General features: G+C 45.5%; 2 protein-coding genes across 2 annotated transcripts in view; both read left to right on the top strand.

Annotated features, from left to right (window-relative positions):
• Window positions 1-14,434, top strand: part of LOC309363229 (uncharacterized protein) — a gene marked incomplete at its 5' end in the record, with an annotated part of 97,125 nt that extends 82,691 nt beyond the window's left edge. The window contains one exon of the mRNA XM_081899335.1: window positions 12,861-14,434. Coding sequence (XP_081755461.1) covers window positions 12,861-14,416 — 1,556 coding nt within the window. The 3' untranslated portion in view covers window positions 14,417-14,434. The remainder of the gene's footprint in view (window positions 1-12,860) is intronic.
• On the top strand, window positions 289-14,500 carry LOC309361199 (uncharacterized protein; the record flags this gene model as incomplete). Its single annotated transcript, XM_081896138.1, has 3 exons — window positions 289-312; window positions 2,244-2,831; window positions 14,429-14,500. The coding sequence occupies 2 exons, from the start codon at window positions 289-291 to the stop codon at window positions 2,817-2,819; spliced, it is 600 nt and encodes a 199-aa protein (XP_081752264.1). The 3' UTR covers window positions 2,820-2,831; window positions 14,429-14,500.
• Between the last annotated feature and the right edge of the window lie 769 nt (window positions 14,501-15,269).

A 15,269-nucleotide genomic window follows, 5' to 3' on the forward strand; every position in this document is an offset into this window, starting at 1 on the left:
TGTTTCTATTACTCTTATTTGTTATAGACAGAGTCAGAATGATACATTCCACCAGCATCAAAACACAATAGATGCATGCACCTCCCCAGTTTGGTGGACTTAAGGGACAAAGGACCCGTTATCATGATACACAATTCCTGGGGCTGGAGGCTCTACACTTAGGATTGGGCATATAAAGTCCCAGAGCGTCTGGTATTATAAGCAAATTGTGTAAAATTGCCAATCTTACAGACTGGGGTTGTTTGTGAGAGTGAGTGAGTGGGATAATAATTTTAGCGCCCCTGTGTAATGGCTTGGTTCTCCCGCACAGACGTGAGACAACACCAGTAGTAATTATCTCAAACTCACAAATCACTGTGGAGCTCAGTCCTCGGCCTGTTCATCCCAGCTTGCAGTTGCCGAGTCCTCCACCAAAGAAGCCCCCACTTTCGCTTTCTTTTCCCCTCTCACAGATTCTCTCGAGCCTACGATTTTTTGGACAGGCTATTTCGGGGGCTCTGTGTCAGAGCTCAAACTGGAGATAACAGTCTGTTTCCCCCCCCGTCACCCCCTCTTCCTGCTCCTCGTTCTTTGCTCCTGCTGCAGCTTGGCTGCTCCTCCCCTGCTTCACATTCCAACCGAATCCCATCTCTTGCGCTCTCAGGCTCTGTCAGCGGAGCCACGAGAGGCTTGAGATTCACGGAGCTGACACCCTGTAATTTTGTCTGTCCCTAAGCTTCCATGGAGATACTGTGGTACAACTTTGGTGCAAATTTCAAAATAAGTACACAAAGCCAACAAAGAGACTCAGAAGTTTATAGTGGCGCCAGCTTTCCTGGTCAAGAGTGCACTTTGTCAGACTGCAGCCCACAAAAGCTTAGGCCATAATACATTTATCTGCCTTTAAGGGCTGCAAAAGATGAATCAACAGAAGCGTAGTTCATCTATGGAATCCATCCTACAGGAGACAGTGAGAGCCAGCAACTTGGATAGCTTGAAAAAAAGGATAAGACTGACGTCTCTGCTCTGCCCTCGCGGTCCTAGGCAATAACGCTTCTTAATACTAAGGAGACACTTTTACTCGAGCCTGAGATCATTCACTTGAGAAATAAAAATAGAGATGTGTCTAATAAACCAGTTCCAGCATAGATCTGTATTCTAAAACGATGCTGCCTTATTAAGTTTGAATAGAGTGATCATGTTTTGCTCTTGCCACTGTCTCATCAGCTTTGCAAAAAATTTGGAACCTAGAGAGGACAGTGGAGAATGAAGATGTTACAACGAGAGAAGGTGCAGATTGGGATTGACATCTGTTCAGTTCCCTTTTTGTCTTTCTTGAAAGTCTAACAGGCTTCTCTTTTCTCCCAGACTTCCAAACAGGTGAGGAAGATGAAAGTCAGAATTCTATGGAGCCACCTGTGAATTTATGGGGGGAAACAAAAAAATTGAGGATACAACAACAAACTCACAAAGGAGATAAACGATTTGAATGTTTTGAATGTGGAAAGAGCTTCAGTGAAAGTGGAAAACTTAGAAGACACCAACGAACTCACACGGGGGAGAAACCATTTAAATGTACTGTATATGAAAAGAGCTTCAGTCTTAGTGAAACACTTAGAAGACATCAACGAACTCACCGAGGGGAGAAACCATATAAATGTATTGAATGTGGAAAGAGTTTCAGCAAAAGTGGAGCACTTAAAGTACACCGACGAATTCATACAGGGGAGAAACCATTTAAATGTATTGAATGTGGAAAGAGCTTCAGTCGAAGTGGGGCACTTAGAAGACATCAACGAACTCACACAGGGGAGAAACCAATTAAATGTATTGAATGTGGAAAGAGTTTCAGCAAAAGTGAAGCACTTAGAGTACACCGACGAATTCATACAGGGGAGAAACCATTTAAATGTCTTGAATGTGGAAAGAGTTTCAGTGATAGTGGATCACTTAGAAGACACAAGCGAACTCACACGGGGGAGAAACCATTTCAATGTATGGAATGTGGAAACAGTTTCAGTGATAGTGGATCACTTAGAAGACACGAACGAACTCACACAGGGGAAAAACCATATAAATGTATTGAATGTGGAAAGAGCTACTGCCAAAATGGATACCTTAGAATACATCAACGAACTCACACGGAGGAGAAACCATTTAAATGTATTGAATGTGGAAAGAGCTTCAGTCGAAGTGGGGCACTTAGAAGACATCAACGAACTCACACAGGGGAGAAACCAATTAAATGTATTGAATGTGGAAAGAGTTTCAGCAAAAGTGAAGCACTTAGAGTACACCGACGAACTCACACAGGGGAGAAACCATTTAAATGTCTTGAATGTGGAAAGAGTTTCAGTGATAGTGGATCACTTAGAAGACACCAGCGAACTCACACGGGGGAGAAACCATTTCAATGTCTGGAATGTGGAAAGAGTTTCAGTGATAGTGGATCGCTTAGAAGACACCAGCGAACTCACACGGGGGAGAAACCATTTGAATGTTTGGATTGTGGAAAAAGCTTCAGTCGAAATGGATATCTTAGAATACACCAACGAACTCACACGGGGGAGAAACCATTTGAATGTTTGGATTGTGGAAAGAGCTTCAGTCGAAATGGATATCTTAGAATACACCAACGAACTCACACGGGGGAGAAACCATTTAAATGTATGGAATGTGGAAAGAGTTTCAGTGATAGTGGATCACTTAGAATACACCAACGAACTCACACGGGGGAAAAACCATATAAATGTATTGAATGTGGAAAGAGCTACAGTCAAAATGGACACCTTAGAATACATCAACGAACTCACACAGGGGAGAAACCACAGATACTTTAATAAACCGCATAGGTGTTTTTTACCTTTCCTTCTATGCTTCCTTGCAATACTGATAAAATCAAACCACCCCAATGCTTTCAGTCCCAGAAGAGGAGCTCCCCTTGATGTCAGGGGAGGGGTTCAAGGGAGCATCTGTAGCCCTGCCATTCTTTCTGTCCCTGGCCCCTTTCCCTTCTCTCTTCACCATCCCTGGGCCACTCTTGACTCCACAGCAGGAGACTGGATCTGTCTGTAATGGTGAGATGTCCTGGCCGGTTGAAGGACCACTTCCTGTTTTCTGCTGCTCTATCCTGCCTTCTCATGGAAGCTGGAGTCATGAAGCAGGCGAAGACTGAGCACACCTAAGGGTGGCGCAGCGGGTGGGTGGGATTCTGCTTAACCTTTCCCCATCTGCTACTTTTCTGGATCCAAATCCCCCCACAAAAAGGGGCAGTGTGAGGGCGCAATCAGTGTTATGAAGCTGCACTGAAAATCATTGCTTTGTGAGCGTAAGAGGCCCTTCTCAAAAAAAGAAGCATCAAGAGAATTTAAGCTACAGAATTTAAAACAAACAGATAATTACAAAAAAAGAAAGCAGTCTGGTGCCACATTGCGTAGGAGTTAGTTTAACACACTCTTCCTGGGGCTGCCTTTGAAAAGAGCTCAGAAACCTCAATGGCTCAAAGAGCTGCAGACACATTACTGACCAGGGCTGGCTATAGGCAGCATAGGATTCCCATATTCGAACAACTCCGTCTGCCTAATTGTCTGTTTCAATCAATGTGTCCACAAGAAGAGGAAGATAGATTTGGAGTGCCGCATTTTCAAAAAAGATGGACATACGACAAATTCTTTGTGGAGCTGAAAGGCATGCCTGTGTGCCTCATTTGTGGTGAGGCCCTCTCCGTCCTGAAAAAGCCCACCTGCAGAGGCACCACAGGACAAAAGCACATTCAGTACGAGGAGTTCCAAGGGCAGCTGCGCCAGGAGAAGGTGAAGGCGCTGAAAACGGACCTGTTGGGTAACCTGTGGCCCCTCCAGATGATGTCAAATTGCAACTCACGTCTTCTTCAAATTGCAACTCACATCCTCAAAATAGTTCAGCCTCCACCACCTTTACTGCAGTCAACTGAAGGCAACCAACTGTGCCCTGGGCCCCTCGACCTTTCTCACTGCCAATGAAAACTAATAAATGAATAGGAAGAGAAGCTACCCATGTCACACTGACACAAACACCTTGCATATGAACTTCGTAAAATAATGAAAGTGTACTACCCCTCCCCCGCTCGCTCTCCCCACCTCTTAATTCCCCAGCCTTACACTGTATACAACATTAAAGTTTGTCTGTCTGTGAATTTTTATGATATCCAAAGTAAGAGAGTAGCTTATAGCTAGGAAGCCAAATAGGTATTCTAGTTGATAGTTCCTTTTTACAGACTATAGAGTGGCCAGACTCTTGCTATTCAAAAGAACTTTACTTTCATAATCATATAACTGAGAAGAATAGAAGAGGCGTCTGTAACCTGAAGTGTATGTAACCCGAGGTACCACTGTACAATCTTCTGCTGATTCAAACGCGCATGTTCTCACTTGAAATCTCTTATAGTTTCTTATGAAACATTTTTCTTTCACATCAGCAGTATTGTCTCTATTCCTGCACAGGTTTCTGCTTGTTAACATTTAGTGGTCGCAAGGACCACATAACACCGGTCCTGAGAGATCTGCATTGGCTCCCAGTATGTTTCCGAGTACAATTCAAAGTGTTGGTGCTGACCTTTAAAGCCTTAAATGGCCTCGGTCCTATATACCTGAAGGAGCATCTCCACCCCCATCGTTCAGCCCAGACACTGAGATCCAGCGCCAAGGGCCTTCTGGCAGTTCCCTCATTGCGAGAAGTGAGGTTACAGGGAACCAGACAGAGGGCCTTCTCGGTAATGGCCCCCAACCTGTGAAACACCCTCCCTTCAGATGTGAAGGAAATAAGCAGCTATCCTATCTTTAAAAGACATCTGAAGCTAGCCCTGTTTAGGGAAGTTTTTAATATTTAATGTTGTACTGTTTTTAACACTTGATTGGGAGCCACCCAGAGTGGCTGGGGAAACTCACTAACAAACTACAGTTACAGTTGCTCCAAGATAATTCGATGGGGCCTCTTCTCAGTTCATTGTCTTCTGGATCAGTGCCTTAATCCTTTGTAGATTCTGTATATCACAAAATAGTCATTGAGGTGTCCCCAGATGTTGTTGTCCAGTTCCCATCAGCTTCAGCCAGCAGGGATGACAGTCAAGGATGATAGAAACTCTAATCTGGACCTCACCACCTGGATTCTGCTGCCCTATATCCTTCCCATTGAAAGAAATGTGAGAATAAATTTTGGACGCTATAGATTTATCCTGATCTGGTGCATGCAATGTCTTTTGTTTTGTAGCTGTGTGATTTGTGCTCATGTTGTATTGTGGTGGCCATTGGCTATAAACAATAAAATTTATAGATATGGTAGATTGAACTGCAAAAATAAGTAAAAAAATAAAAGGATTTTTTTTTTGGTCCTCCAAAATGGTGTGTGTGTGTGTGTGTCTCCTGGTGTTTTTGGTTATATTGGGGGTGGGGTGGGGGGTGGAGAAGTATAAGGCCAAAACCTCTCCCCTCCTCTGCTAAAACGATGCAGGAGACCAAAGGCAGCGAAAGAAAAAGCAGGGAAAGAGAAACCCTCCAAGTGCCACTGTTTAGAATTAGAGAAGCCGTCCTGGTTTCAGATTTGATCCCAGAATATTCCGCTTTTCCTTAGGGTGTCCCTATTTTCATTGAGGAAATGTTAGAGGGAATGGAGTTATCCAACCTCCGGCCCTCTGAAGGCAATCCTCTATAGGAACATTTTTAAATGTTTTATTATGTTTTTTATATGTTGGAAACTGCCCAGAGTGGCTGGGGCAGCGTAATAAGATGTGCGGTGTATAAATAGGAAAATTATATTTATGGAAAGGGATGTTCCTATTTTCATCAGAGAAATGTTGGAGGGTTTGGAAAGGTCAGTTGCTGGAGCGAAGTGATTGCATGATCCCAACCAGCAGAGCTGGGAACTGGACTGCCTCCTCCAGCTACACATTCGGGCTGCAGGCATAGCTGTCAACCTTCCCTTTTTTGTGGGAAATTCCTTTATTCCAGTGCCATTTCCCACTGCTATCCCGGATTGTTAGATATCCTGTAGACTGTCCCCGGGACAGGTGAGGCTCCTCATCCCTTATTTTCCAGTCTGCTGATCCCTTATTCTCAAATCTGAAAGTTGACAGCTATGGCTGTAGAGTGCCATCGTCCCAGCTTTCTGAAAATATTTACTGATGAGGAAACCAGTGACTGCACATCGGATCACAAGGAGACTTATTTGTCCAACATTCTGGATATCATATAAGATGCCAGGTAGATTCCAATGATACAAAAAAATTTGAGGGACAGCGCAAGGGGGCGCATCCAGCCTCGCAGCCTCCCAGGGCCCAACCCACAGCCAGCGAGCTCCGATGCTCAGAGAGACAGGAAACGGGGCCAGCCAGGGGGACTCGAGAGCGGCTGCACTTTCCTGTCCCCCGCCGAGGAGAGCGGAGGAGCAGCGGGCCGTGGCCTGGCGAGTTTCCCCGGAGAGGAGCCGGATTCCGCTGCAGGGACGGAGCGAGGAGTCCGAGGTGCGGGAGGAGGAGGAGGAGAGCAGGTGGGCCTGGCAGGATCAGGCCCCGAGTGGAGTCAGAGGCTGCAGGGCGCCCCCCCCCAACCGGGCAGGAAGGGGAAGGGGCGCAGCGGAGGGGCAGGGCATCTGCAGGAGGGCACAGGGGCAAACATCTCTGGCTCAGGCTGGCACGGACCCTGCCGGAGACCCTGGGGAGCTGCTCCCTTCAGTCCTGAGCTCAAGGGGCAGAATGAGGGGTCCAAGGCAGCTGCTGCTTCGCCCCTCTCCCTGTCCCTCAGCAGGGAGCCCAGCCCATTTCGACGGTCCTCCCCACGGCGGAGAGGGAAGGGGAGGCAGGGGGAGGAGGAAGAGCAGTGCAACAGGGAGGTGTCCCTCTCACCCTGCAGCCCCCTGACACCCTTTGCAGGCCACTACTCCTGCCGCCCTTCCTCTGCCAGTGCCATTGATAAATCTTTCGCCCTCCTTCATGAATTAGTCTGATCGCCTTTGAAAGCTCTCTTTGCCACCACCATCGTCGCATCTTGTGGCAATGATGTCCGTCAGGTTCATTTAGCAAGGAAATGGCTTCTTTTGCCTGCCCCAAATCAAGGTACACTGTGCCTACACATGGAGGTTCTGTTGATCTGTCACAACAATTAAAACAGCTGATAGATCTATACTCCAGAGAATGCATCTGATCTTTTCTCAAGCTGTCAAAGTTAGTGACCTCTTGTGTCTGCGTGTAAATAAGTGAGACAGGCTTAAGCCTGGTTTCATTAATTGTTTTATTTCCACCTTCCTCAGTAAGGCAAATGAAGGCTGAGGGTTGAAGTGAGTGCCAGATTTGGGAAGGCAGAGGAAAGGAGGATTCTTTGTTCAGATTATTCATGTTCAGATTATTACTCATTTCATTTCTATACTACTTCATATTTTTAAGGAAAAAAATCTCAAAGCAATTAATGGAAAATCTCATTGCGGTTTGTGTCCATAGGATGTTGAGAGCATTAACTCTGTAGATCCAGTTCTCTCCTCCTGATAGTCTCAGATTTGATTGTTCTTTCTGATAGAGCAGGAGGAACGAAACGTTTATGGGCTTAAAGCTGCATTTATTCTGGAGGCCACATTCCAGTGAGCTTTGTGGCCAATGTATGCACATGATTGCGCACACAGAAAAGAGATGCAGACCATAAAGTCACATGCACACACGCCAGAGGTGCTGCACACACTCACCAGACATGCCATCTAGCATACATACAAGTCTTGCAAACACAAACAACATGTTTAGACCTTCCAACCCCAGTGCTGGGGTGGAGGAGAAATAAGAGCACAAGAGGACCCTTCTGAATTAGCAGTGAGATCTGTGGAAAAAAGACCCTTCAGATTGTTCTTTAGAAATCCTCTTTAAAGAGCAGCCAGAGGGATCATTTATTTCCAGATCAGGGCTTTTACCCATTTCAGCACTGTGCTTGGAGTTGAAATTGGAGTTGAAATTGGAGTTGAAAAAATCTCTCCAAGGGCCCTTTAGGCATCTTTCTCTCCAGGACAGACAGAGATCTTCATCCTATGATCAGATCAGGAGATGGAAACGGCAGGGACTAGCAGGACACATGAAGTGGGTTGTTTGATTTTGTTGGCCAATATTCCTTTTGCCTGTTTGTTTCTTAGGCTGTGCAGATCCCATACATTTAAAGCACGTGGCTTCGCCCAGAGAACCACGGGACCTGTAGTTTATTGCTACAGTTCTCAACACCCCTAACAAACAGCAGCTCACAGGATTTCTTGGGTGAAGCCATGTGCTTTAAATGTTAGGTGGGTCTGTTGCAGCCTTATCCATATACAAAGATCTGTTGCTGCCTTTCCAACATGCTAGAAGTTGCAGCCAGGATCAGCATTCCCTGTCCACTGAACATGCTCAGTCCTCTCACTGGGTTGTTTTTGGATTTCCCTCCCTCTGCCTTGGTCCCCCCCCCCCAAATATTATTTGTACTTCTATAAACCTTGATGTTTCCCCCTCCTCCCTGGGTGGAGTTGTTTGGGTGACATAATGATTGTTATTCACAGCCTGGGTTTCCAGCACTGGAGGTCACAGGTCCACTGCCTCTCGACATGGAGGTTCTGTTTAGCTATGGTGGTGAATATTCCTCCTCCCTGCACTTTCTCTCTAATCCACATTTAAAAGGTTTGCTAGACCAAACTTTCTTATACATGGGAGTTTTGTGATCATATCTCCTTCTGTTCTTACTTTACCTAAACAGCTGCAGGGGACTCTGAATTTCATCAGAGCAGAAGCTACGTCAGAAGAGGGGTCCTTCCACCAACCTCCATTTTCCTCCTCTAAATTGCCTCCATTTCCAAAATGCTCTTTTCTCCCCACTGAGATAAAAATCTTGGCACGTCTTGCAGCCTCAGCACTGCCATGTGCAGTGCAAGTAGAATAACACTGGCCTACCTTGCAAGGTCGTTGCAAGATTTATTCAGATAATGTCCATGTTCAGATGACTGAATCACAGCCTGAAAAGATGGGTTACAATATGAACAGTTTTTAGTACATTGCTGTACTAATGTACATTTGGTGCATTACGATAAAACCTAAGTTGACCCAAGTTCAAAACAAAAAACTGTAGCCACCACCCCAGTCTCCTGGCCTCCACAACCAGAATGCATCACTCCAGGAAGGACTCTCACCCAACCTTTAGTGAGAGAGGGGAAAAGAGAAGGACTCCGCATGGGTAGTTGCACAAATTTACCAGCCGTGGTCCTGCACTGGCAGCAAGGCTAACAAACAGGGGAGCTGGGAACGTGCTGGTCCCATATCTCCCTGCATCTGCCTCCTGACCTAATTGTCCCAGCTTACCTCATGATTGGGCCGGCCCTGAGGGTGAACTGTGATGAAACCAGGCACTCTCTTATGAGCCATAACTAACAAACTTTCCATTTTGCCCAAACCAGGAAACTACGGCTGCCAGCTTTGGAATAAGCTGGGATATTAAGCTACCTTCAAACTGTGCTTGGTCAAAACAGGAAACTCTGGTTGATCAGTGGCTTCGTGGTTTGACTGTTCCCACTGATAGCAGTAAAAATAGGAAGTCCTGTTGCGTTCAAAGGGGTTGTTTGGACAGAGTCTCTGATCAGCATGCCTAGCAGGACAGGCTTAAAAAGGTAAAGGGACCCCTGACCATTAGGTCCAGTCGTCACCAACTCTGGGGTTGCAGCGCTCATCTCGCTTTATTGGCCGAGGGAGCCGGCGTATACCTTCCGGGTCATGTGGCCAGCATGACTAAGCCGCTTCTTGCGAACCAGAGCAGCGCACAGAAACACCGTTTACCTTCCCGCTGGAGCGGTACCTATTTATCTACTTGCACTTTGACGTGCTATCGAACTCCTAGCTTGGCAGGAGCAGGGACTGAGCAACGGGAGCTCACCCCGTTGCGGGGATTTGAACCGCCAACCTTCTTATCAGCAAGTCCTAGGTTCTGTGGTTTAACCCACAGCGCCACCCGCGTCCTAGGACAGGCTTAGGAAGCAATTATTATTATTATTATTATTATTATTATTATTATTATTTGCATCCTGCCTATCTGACTGGGTTGCCTCAGCCCATCTGGGTAGCTTCCAACAAAATAAAAACTATCAACAATTTCCTTGTAAAAGGCTGCCTTCGGAAGTCTTCCATTTTGTAGAAATGGCCTTCAGTTTTAAAGAATTGCCCTCTTTAAGGAATCACGTGGTGTAAATATGTATGTTGTCCACTAGGTCCAAACGCAGACAGACTCACACATGGTAGGAGCAAGCAATGCTCTAAAGTGCTTATCTTGCGAACATCTAAGTGGTTTACTCCTGACCAAAGCTCCTGTTTTCCAAAAGGACAGGAGGGGGAGCAGTGGAGGAAACGGATGGGTTTGAAGGCTCTTTCCATCAGCCGCCTCTCTCCCCTGAGGAACAAGAGCAAAGGGTCAGGGCAGGATGACAGAGGAGGAGGCAGCGAGGGCAGAGGGAGCAGTGGGCGGATCCACCGCCTCTCCCAGGGGGTCCAGATGCAAGCAAGGGGCTTCCTTCTTCTCCATGCAAGGGCCACCCATGTATTCAGAGCAGTCCTTTGCAGATTAACTCTTAAGTTCCAAGGGCCACTAATGTGCATACCATGCCAGCCTTAGGAAGGGAGGTGGGACAGGCAGGTGAAAGGATTGGCAAAGGTGTTTGAAAATGGGTGGAGGCTCTTGGGAAGGGGGTGCCCAATTGGGACTTCTCCAGGGGCAGCAGGATGTCTTGGGCAGGAGAATCCCTGCAGGGGCTCTCAGACTCCCTTGGCTTCTTCTTCTTCCCTCCCAGGAAGCTGCAACTTGCTCTGGATTCTGCACTCCTCAGGAAGCTGAACCTGCAAACCTAGCTGAGACTGAACCTGCAACCCTGGCCAGGATGGAAAGAGGAAGATGGACGGTTGACTTGTTCAGGCTGTCTCCCACATCCCTCCCCACAACCTCTGAGCATTCCCTCCCAGGACCCTTGGAGAAATCTGGTGAGTTCCAGGGGAGAGGAGATGGGGAGAGGGATAGATGGATGGTGGAGGGAGAAAGAGGAAAAGATGGAGAGGAGACAAATGGAAGGAAGTTCCTGACAGGAAGAAGGAAGGGGTGAGGCCTTCTCCAAAGCAGCTCTTTGTTTCTTGAATCCTTTTCCTAAAGTAGTGGGGAAAGATTTTCTTCCTCCAGGCTTTGAAATCTTCGCTGTTATTTCCACGGTGGGAAAAATTGATGATAATGATGTTGCACAACAATCCTGAAAAACGGATGAAGGGGAATGGATATTCTTCCCATAATTATTTATGATTAATGTATTAAAATGTTTCTATTACTCTTATTTTTTATAGACAGGGTCAGAATGATACATTCCACCAGCATCAAAACACAATAAATGCATGCACCTCCCCAGTTTGGTGGGCTTAAGGGACAAAGGACCCGTTATCATGATACAGAATTCCTGTGGCTGGAGGCTCTACACTTAGGATTGGGCATATAAAGTCCAAGAGTGTCTGGAATTATAAGCAAATTGTGTAAATCTTAGAGACTGGGGTTGTTTGTGAGAGTGAGTGAGTGGGATAATAATTTTTAGCGCCCCTTTGTAATGGCTTGGTTCTCCTGCACAGACGCGAGACAACTCCAGTAGTAATTATCTCAGGTTTATTGCTCAAACTCACAAATCACTGTGGAGCTCAGTCTTCAGCCTGCTCATCCCAGCTTGCAGTTGCCAAGTCTTCCAGCAAAGAAGCCCCCACTTTCGCTTTCTTTTCCCCTCTCGCAGATTCTCTCGAGCCTACGATTTTTTGGACAGGCTATTTCCAGGGTCTCTGTGTCAGACCTCAAACTGGAGATAACAGTCTGTCCCCACCCCGTCGGCACCCCCTCTTCCTGCTCTTTGTTCTTTGCTCCTGCTGCAACTTGGCTGCTCCTCCCCTGCTTCACATTCCAACCGAATCACATCTCTTACGTTCTCAGGCTCTGTCAGTGGAGCCACGAGAGGCTTGAGATTCACGGAGCTGACACCCTGTAATTTTGTCCGGCCCTAAGCTTCCATGGAGATACTGTGGTACAACCTTGGTGCAAAATTCAAAATAAGTACACAAAGCCAACAAAGAGACTCAGAGGTTTATAGTGGCACCAGCTTTCCTGGTCAAGAGTCCACTTTGTCAGACTGCAGCCCACAAAAGCTTAAGCCATAATACATTTATCTGCCTATAAGGGCTGCAAAAGATGAATAAACAGAAGCGTAGTTCATCTATGGAATCTATCCTACAGGAGACAGTGATGGCCAGCAACTTGGATAGCTTGAAGAAAAGGATAAGACTGACGTCTCTGCTCTGCCCTCGTGGTCTAGGCAATAACGCTTCTTAATACTAGTTTCTGGAAAGCACCGGAAGGCAGAGAAGACTCTTGTGCTCCAATCCTGCTTGCCGGTTTCCCACAGGCATCTGGTTGGCCTCTGTGAGAAGAGGATGCTGGACTAGGTGGGCCTTTGCCTGATCCAGCAAGGTCTTCTTAGCTTCCAATATATTGCAATATTTTTACAGTTACATGTAGCACTTATGTTTTATTTATTTCACAAGGGAAATACTGTTACTCGAGCCTGAGATCATTTCTTCATTCAGAAAGAAAAAAATAGATGTGTCTAATAAGGCAATTCCACCATAGATCTGTATTATAAAACGATGGTGCTTTATTAAGTTTGAATGGAGTGATCATGTGTTGCTCCTGCCATTATCTCATCTGCTTTTCAAAAAATATGGAACCTAGAGAGGACAGTGGAGAATGAAGGTGTTAAAATGAGAGAAGGTGCAGATTGGAATTGACATCTGTTCAGTTCCCTTTTTGTCTTTCTTGAAAGTCTAACAGGTTTTTTTTTCCTCCCAGACTTCCAAACAGGTGAGGAAGATGAAAGTCAGAATTCTATGGAGCCACCTGTCAATTCATTGGGAAGAACAAAGAAACTGACAATACAAGAACAAACTCACAAAGGAGAGAAACTATTTGAATGTATGAAGTGTGGAACGAGCTTTAGTCATAGTCAAGCACTTAGAATACACCAACGTACTCACACAGGGGAGAAACCATTTGAATGTGTTGAATGTGAAAAGAGCTTCAGTACCACTGGGAAACTTAGAATACACCAACAAACTCACACAGGGGGAAAACCATTTAAATGCATAGAATGTGGAAAGATCTTCAGTGATAGTGGATCACTTAGAGTACACCAACGAACTCACACAGGGGAGAAACCATTTAAATGTATTGAATGTGGAAAGAGCTTCAGTCAAAGTGGACATCTTAGAATACACCAACGAACTCATACAGGGGAAAAACCATTTAAATGTATGGAATGTGGAAAGAGCTTCAGTGATAGTGGATCACTTAGAATACACCAACGAACTCACACAGGGGAGAAACCATTTAAATGTGTGGATTGTGGAAAGAGCTTCAGTGAAAGTGGAAAACTTCGAATACATCAACGAACTCACACAGGGGAGAAACCATTTGAATGTGTGGATTGTGGAAAGAGCTTTAGTCGAAGTGGGACACTTAGAATACACCAACGAACTCACACAGGGGAGAAACCATATAAATGTGTGGATTGTGGAAAGAGCTACAGTCAAAGTGGAGAACTTAGAATACACCAACGAATTCACACAGGGGAGAAACCATTTAAATGTATGGAATGTGGAAAGAGCTACAGTCGAAGTGGAGAACTTAGAGTACACCAACGAATTCACACAGGGGAGAAACCATTTAAATGTATGGAATGTGGAAAGAGCTTCAGTCGAAGTGGAGAACTTAGAGTACACCAACGAACCCACACAGGGGAAAAACCATTTAAATGTATTGAATGTGGAAAGAGCTACAGTCGAAGTGAAGAACTTAGAAGACATCAACGAATTCACACAGGGGAGAAACCATTTAAATGTATGCAGTGTGGAAAGAGCTTCCATAAAAGTGGAGTACTTAGAATACATCAACAAACTCACACAGGGGAGAAACCATTTAAATGTATTGAATGTGGAAAGAGCTACAGTCGAAGTGGAGAACTTAGAAGACATCAACGAACTCACACAGGGGAGAAACCATTTAAATGTTTAGATTGTGGAAAGAGCTTCAGTGAAAGTGGAAAACTTAGAATACATCAACGAACTCACACAGGGGAGAAACCATTTAAATGTTTAGATTGTGGAAAGAGCTTCAGTGAAAGTGGAAAACTTAGAATACATCAACAAACTCACACAGGGGAGAAACCATTTAAATGTATTGAATGTGGAAAGAGCTACAGTCGAAGTGGAGAACTTAGAGTACACCAACGAACTCACACAGGGGAAAAACCATTTAAATGTATTGAATGTGGAAAGAGCTTCAGTACAAGTGGGAAACTTAGAAGACATCAGCAAACTCACACAGGGGGAAAACCACAGATACATTAATAAACTGCATAGGTGTTTTTTACCTTTCTTTCTATGCTTCCTTGCAATACTGACAAAATCAAACCATGCCAATGCTTTCAGCCCCAGAAGAGGAGTTCCCCTTGGTGTCAAAAGAAAGCAATCTGGTGCCACATTTCGCAGCAGTTACTTTAACACACGCTACCTGGGGTTGCAACATCAACAACTTTTTCCAGGGAGTCTTCTCTTCTCATGAGGTGGCCAAAATATTGAAACCTCAGCTTCAGCATGTGTCCTTCCAGTGAGCACTCAGGGCTGATCTCCTGCAGAATGGGTAGGTTTGATCTTCTTGCAGTCCATGGGACTCTCAAAAGTCTCCTCCAGCACCATAATTCAAAAGCATCAATTCTTCGGCGATCAGCCTTCTTTATCGTCCCGCTCTCACTTGCATACCTCACTACTGGGAAAACCATAGCTTTAACTATACGGACCTTTGTTGGCAAGGTGATGTCTCTGATTTTTAAGATGCTGTCTAGGTTTGTCATTGTTTTTCTCCCAAGAAGCAGGCGCTTTTTAATTTCGTGACTGCTGTCACTATCTGCAGTGATCATGGAGCCCAAGAAAGTAAAATCTCTCACTGCCTCCATTTCTTCCCCTTCTATTTGCCAGGAGGTGATGGGACCAGTGGCCATCATCTTCGGTTTTTTGATGTTGAGCTTCAGACCATATTTTGCGGTCTCCTCTTTCACCCTCATTAAGAGGTTAATTCCTCCTCGCTTTCTGCCATCAAGGTTGTGTCATCTGCATATCTGAGGTTGTTGATATTTCTTCTGGCAATCTTAATTCTGGCTTGGGATTCATCCACTCCAGCCTTTCGCATGTTGAATTCCGCATA

The sequence above is a fragment of the Podarcis melisellensis genome, assembly GCF_964234715.1.
Source record: "Podarcis melisellensis genome assembly, chromosome: 2".
Taxonomy (NCBI): domain Eukaryota; kingdom Metazoa; phylum Chordata; class Lepidosauria; order Squamata; family Lacertidae; genus Podarcis; species Podarcis melisellensis.